Source organism: Salvia splendens, chromosome 22 (genome assembly GCF_004379255.2).
Source record: "Salvia splendens isolate huo1 chromosome 22, SspV2, whole genome shotgun sequence".
Lineage (NCBI taxonomy): Eukaryota > Viridiplantae > Streptophyta > Magnoliopsida > Lamiales > Lamiaceae > Salvia > Salvia splendens.
In genome coordinates this window covers 13,656,138-13,661,316 of record NC_056053.1, presented here as the reverse complement: position 1 = coordinate 13,661,316, position 5,179 = coordinate 13,656,138, and the positions used below count along the sequence as shown (strand labels likewise).

Here is a 5,179-nt window from a genome sequence, read left to right as displayed (position 1 = left end):
AATAGTGGGATCCTTGAGCATGTGGGTGTTGTGTTCTTGCCTAAGAGCAGAGAGTAAAAAAGTAATAAAAGTGGGTCCAGGCCCACATCCATACTCTCTGGGGATGCTCTAAGATTTGTGTAATTTAACGAATATGAGGTATTTGGCCTTAAGCATTATTAACCTCTCTAGCTATTGTTTGGCCAACTCACACACGAGACCTGAGATATATAATAAGTGCTACATGTGACGTGAAGCCAAAAACTTCGTGATTTGGAAATGTCAATAGATTATAGATTGTGCAATTAGGCCTAACTCCTCCCTAATCTAGTTTACATGTCCGGAGCACTATCGATTTTGGCCTAAATTTCCTTAGTTACAAGTTGGAAAAACACATCATTTGGTCTAAGATTATTACCAACTTGCATAGCACATTCCAATTACCAAGTCTTCACGAAATTTACGCTGCATCAACAAACAAATCTAAGCAAATTCTCTCTCATGCAGGATTCTTTCTATGTACACTAATGAATAATGAATTACATATTTTTAACGTATATACAACTGACTTTTCAGACGACGACTTTTTATGTCCAAATTGTAGCATAGTCAAGTCTTGCCAAACAACAAGCTAAAAGTCAACTATGTGAAAACATGTACCTTTGGTTTTAACTTACTTAATCAATGCATCACTCATGATTTGTAAATTGCAATTGGACATTAAGAAAAAACAAATAGACATCTCAAGGGGAAATTGCACCATACATACAAAATGTTTCATTAGTGTTTCAAATTGATACAAAAAGTTTCAAGTTAACATATATCATACAAAATGTTTCGTTACTATTACAAATTAATACATTTTCCTTATTTAATTAACACCGTTAACTATTCTGTTTATATCTTGTTAGGAGTAGAATCTTGAATGCTCAAGATGGAAACAACGATGCTGATCATGGAGCGAGCAGTTCAGTTTCTGTTGACGCACCACATAGAAACTTTGGCGAAACTATCAGTACTGGAAATCACAACTTTGAGGATGCCAATTCATGCCATGATGTTGGTTCACGAGTGACAGCCAGTATAGGCCGTGCTAAACCCACGACTGATGATGGATAAGAACCACAAAAGTGTGGCCATTTTAGACTTAGACCACAAAAGTACCAGAACAGTTTATGATTCTATAATTACTGCAAACGACTACACACTTTCAGCAAGATGCCTCTTAGAATAGGAGGATTACAATCTGTGCTCTATATATGAATATTCTTGCTATTTTTGTAAGACAGCAGAATGAATACAATAGAACTTTTTCCTCTGTAGTTCCTCCACCTCCACCTCCACCTCCATGTTTTTAGATGCATAAGTAATTAAAACAACCAAGACATATTTTCTAAACTAAATCACAATCAATAGCAACCAAAACTTATAAAGTAAATAGCAACTAAAAAGCAAACAAGAAGTATAATTTAAGCAACTGTACTTAGATTTTAAGCCTACTTCTTTTGTTATTTTACTTGAATGAAACAGAATAGCTAACGGTGTTAATTAAATAAGGAAAATGTATTAATTTGTAACAATAACAAAACATTTTGTATGATATATGTTAACTTGAAACTTTTTGTATCAATTTGAAACACTAATGAAACATTTTGTATGTATAGGGTAATTTCCCCACATCTCAAGCTAGTTATAAAGCAGTAGCATGGGATGCCTGAAACTTCATCAACTCACACTAAACTAAAATCATGAAAATCACCCTCTCCAAATGTGTGTTCATCATTCTATTGATACATGCATCTCAGGTTTTCGCAGAGTATGAAGAAACAGTGGTGTGCACCAACAAAAAGAGCCCATGTTTTCTCAATAGAATAACCTGCCCCAAGCAATGCCCGACCCGAAAGCCCAAGGATCCCAAGGCGAAAGCGTGCTTCATCAATTGCGAATCTCCAATCTGCAAGGCTGAATGCAGACGTAAGTTAGTGCCTGTTTGGCAGGCATATTAAGATAACTCAAGATAATTAGAGTAAGATAGGCTTTAAGGTCCTAACATGGGCCTCATCTTATCTACCGAGCAGTTAACTACAAACAGTATAGATAGATCCGTTGCTAATCCGCTACTAACCAGTTTTATTAGTAGAATTATGATAATTAGCAAGAAAATTTTCCGCTAGTAAATACTGATTTTTTTGTAGTGAAATAAGCACATATAACTTATATGTCTTGGTCTTATCTAGCTGTCAAAAAGCACCAGCATGCTTCACCCTGTATTTTCAACCGACTAACTAAACTAGTTGGGCCTTTTTTCAGGCAGGAAGCCTAGCTGCAACGGCGTTGGAGCAGCGTGCTACGATCCGCGCTTCATTGGCGCAGACGGCTCTGTCTTCTACTTCCACGGAAAGAGCAGCGAGCACTTCACCTTGGTCTCAGACACCAACCTACAGATCAACGCCCGCTTCATAGGCCATCGCCCTGCAGGAAAGACCCGAGACTACACATGGATCCAGTCACTAGGTATCCTTTTCGGGCCCCACAGCCTCTCCGTGGAGGCAACCAAAACAGCAAAATGGGACAGCAGGATAGACCACTTGAGATTTTTATACAATGGCAATGAGGTCGCCTTGCCCCAAGGCTTTCTGTCTTCCTGGAAGTCTGAAGGGGGTGAGGCGACACTGGAGAGGGTAGCGAGCGCTAACAGCGCAATCATATCCATCCCGGGGATCGTGGAGATCGGGGTGAATGCAGTCCCTATCACAAGAGAAGATGACAGGATTCATAACTATCAGATACCAGATAATGACTGCTTTGCGCATCTGGAGGTGCAGTTTAGGTTTATGGATCTGTCGGGGGATGTCGAGGGCGTGCTTGGCCGGACGTATAGGCCGGACTACGAAAGCCATGCGAGGCTCGGCATTGCAATGCCGGTGGTGGGAGGGGAGGATAACTACAGAACTACATCTCTTCTTGCACCGGACTGCAAAAAATGTGTGTTTTCTTCGATCAACAACGAGGGTGGAGGGGCGGCCCGAGCCTCGATCAACCGTGGAAATGGAAGGATGGACTGCTCTGATAGATTCTCTGGTGGAAATGGGATTGCCTGCAAGAAATGATCTTGTACAAGATGAATGTTTGTGTTTTCAGTATTAAGATGCTTTCTTTCTTTCTTTATGAAATTTGTTTTTATTTTGTTGTTTTTTTTATCAAAATGGACCATTTTCACTATTTAGTAGGGATGGGAGTTATTCCTAACTTGATTCGAAATTGTTTTATCCTATTTTACCAAAAAAATTATCTTACAAATTCTGGTCTATTGCGAATTCGTGTTGGTTTTATACTTCTCACAAGTGATCACTTGGGGGAATTGTTCACATAGATATAAGTGGATGGTAAATATAACTAGGATTTAGTTGATGGTAAATGGAGTATATGTTATAACAAAATAGTAAAAGTAATTACTCCCTCCGTCCCTTAAAATTCGTCCCAGTTTACCATTTCAGTCCGTCCCAGAAAATTTGTCCCACTTCAAACTTACTAAAAATGGACATATCTTTATACTCCTCCATATTCACGATATTTACACTCTGACCCCTCTCTCTCTCTCCTCTCAAACCCACTACCAGCAGAAGACCTCTTACCCGCCGCCCAATTATCAGTCTCATCAGCCCTAGACGGCGCCAATTCGCGATTCGACTCCCGATTGAAACTCCCCTGGCGCCGCGGCTGCTCATCCCTCATCCCGCCGCCATAGGATCTGAATCCCCCTCCTAGCTTGTTCCGATCGAGCTCTTCCGCCGTCCGCTCTCGCGGACCCGTAGGGAGAGCCATCAGCTCGTCCGTCGTCAACCCCTTCGCCTGGAAGGCCGCTGGCTTCGCAGCGCTGTAGGTCGAGAATTACTGGAGCGTGAGGACCTGCTTTTTCTTCTTCTTAGTCTTCGCCGGAGCCAGGGACGGGAAATCCACCGTCTCGGAGTGGCCGTTTGGCTCCGCCACCGTTTCCTCCTGCTGCTGGAGGAGCTCCGACTCGTTCTCCTCCGCGTCCGGAGCCCACGCGCCTGGCTTCGCCCACGCTGTCTTCACCGTAGCCGCCATGATTGCTGCTTCATGTGGGACCCAAACTCCACTATACTCCTTCATTTAATACAAAGTCAAACTACTCCTTAAAACCCGTGCCCGGTCAAACCGGGACGAATTTTGGGGGACGGAGACTCCCTCTGTTCCGTCATAAGCGAGTCATGTTCCTTTTCGAGATATTCCACCATAAGTGAGTCGTTTCCATTTTAAGCAAAAAAAAATCTTTTTTATTTTATTTTTCCACCTACTTTATTCTTTTCACTCTCATATTTTTCCATCTCTCACTCTCTTCACTTTTGTTAATTCGTTAAATATATATTTTTTAAATTTTATGCCAAAAGAAATGGCTCGCTTATGATGGATCGGAAGAAGTATTATAAAAATGGATTACTAGTGTATATAAGAATTAATATTTTTATATATAAGTATATTTCAAATTCATAATATTTTATGAAAGTGCTTGTGATCCGGTTGTTAAGCTGGTGGTCTATATCTTGTGAACAGGCAAGAGGTTGAATAACACTAGGCACAAATAGAGATGTCAAGTGGGCCAGCCCATGCCTGACCCGTTACTGAAATAGAGCGGGCCTGGGCTGGGCTTAGTACTTTAAACGGGCACCAATTGGACTGTTTTACAAACCCAGGACCGGCCCTGGCCCAGGACCAACCCAGGCCCGGCCCAGTACATCTGATTTATCTAATTAATAGTAATAAATCTCATTTATCTAATTAATAGTATTAAATCTATTCCATATGTATGTTGTATGAATTCGCAAGATTAATTTGTAAAAATATTCTACTCCATAAGATAGATACAAGTATAAAAACATAAAAAAAAATTAATTAATCGTTACTTTTAGACCACCTAGTAATTGGGAATAATTGATTATTCAATTAAGACTAATTTCCATAATTATCGAGAATTGATTAAATATGGTTCCCTAGAATTAAGTAGTACTATTGTTATTAGATATGAGTGTGAATGTGTGATAATTATATTAGTGTTTCAATGAAAGACTCTAAAGAAAGTCAAAATTATAGGAACTTTCAGTGACCAATATATTTCCTCAATTTGTTCATACTTGACCTATTTCACTTAATCATACTTGTCTTTTCTTTTTCTTTTTCT

At 40.0% G+C, this 5,179-nt stretch overlaps 1 protein-coding gene across 1 annotated transcript; it reads left to right on the top strand.

Moving 5' to 3' along the window:
• The first annotated feature begins 1,689 nt into the window (after nt 1-1,689).
• Nucleotides 1,690-3,169, top strand: LOC121786312. The gene is made up of 2 exons (XM_042184922.1): nt 1,690-1,953; nt 2,290-3,169. Exons 1-2 carry the CDS (start codon nt 1,728-1,730, stop codon nt 3,087-3,089), a joined length of 1,026 nt encoding a protein of 341 aa, XP_042040856.1. The 5' UTR covers nt 1,690-1,727; the 3' UTR covers nt 3,090-3,169.
• The last annotated feature ends 2,010 nt before the right edge of the window (nt 3,170-5,179 follow it).

Bases quoted from the DNA above. Each gene is read 5' to 3' on its own strand.
- LOC121786312 (XM_042184922.1), top strand. From the start codon at position 1,728: ATGAAAATCACCCTCTCCAAATGTGTGTTCATCATTCTATTGATACAT. The intron at 1,954-2,289 runs GTAAGTTAGTGC...GCCTTTTTTCAG, and splicing joins CTGCAAGGCTGAATGCAGAC to GCAGGAAGCCTAGCTGCAAC.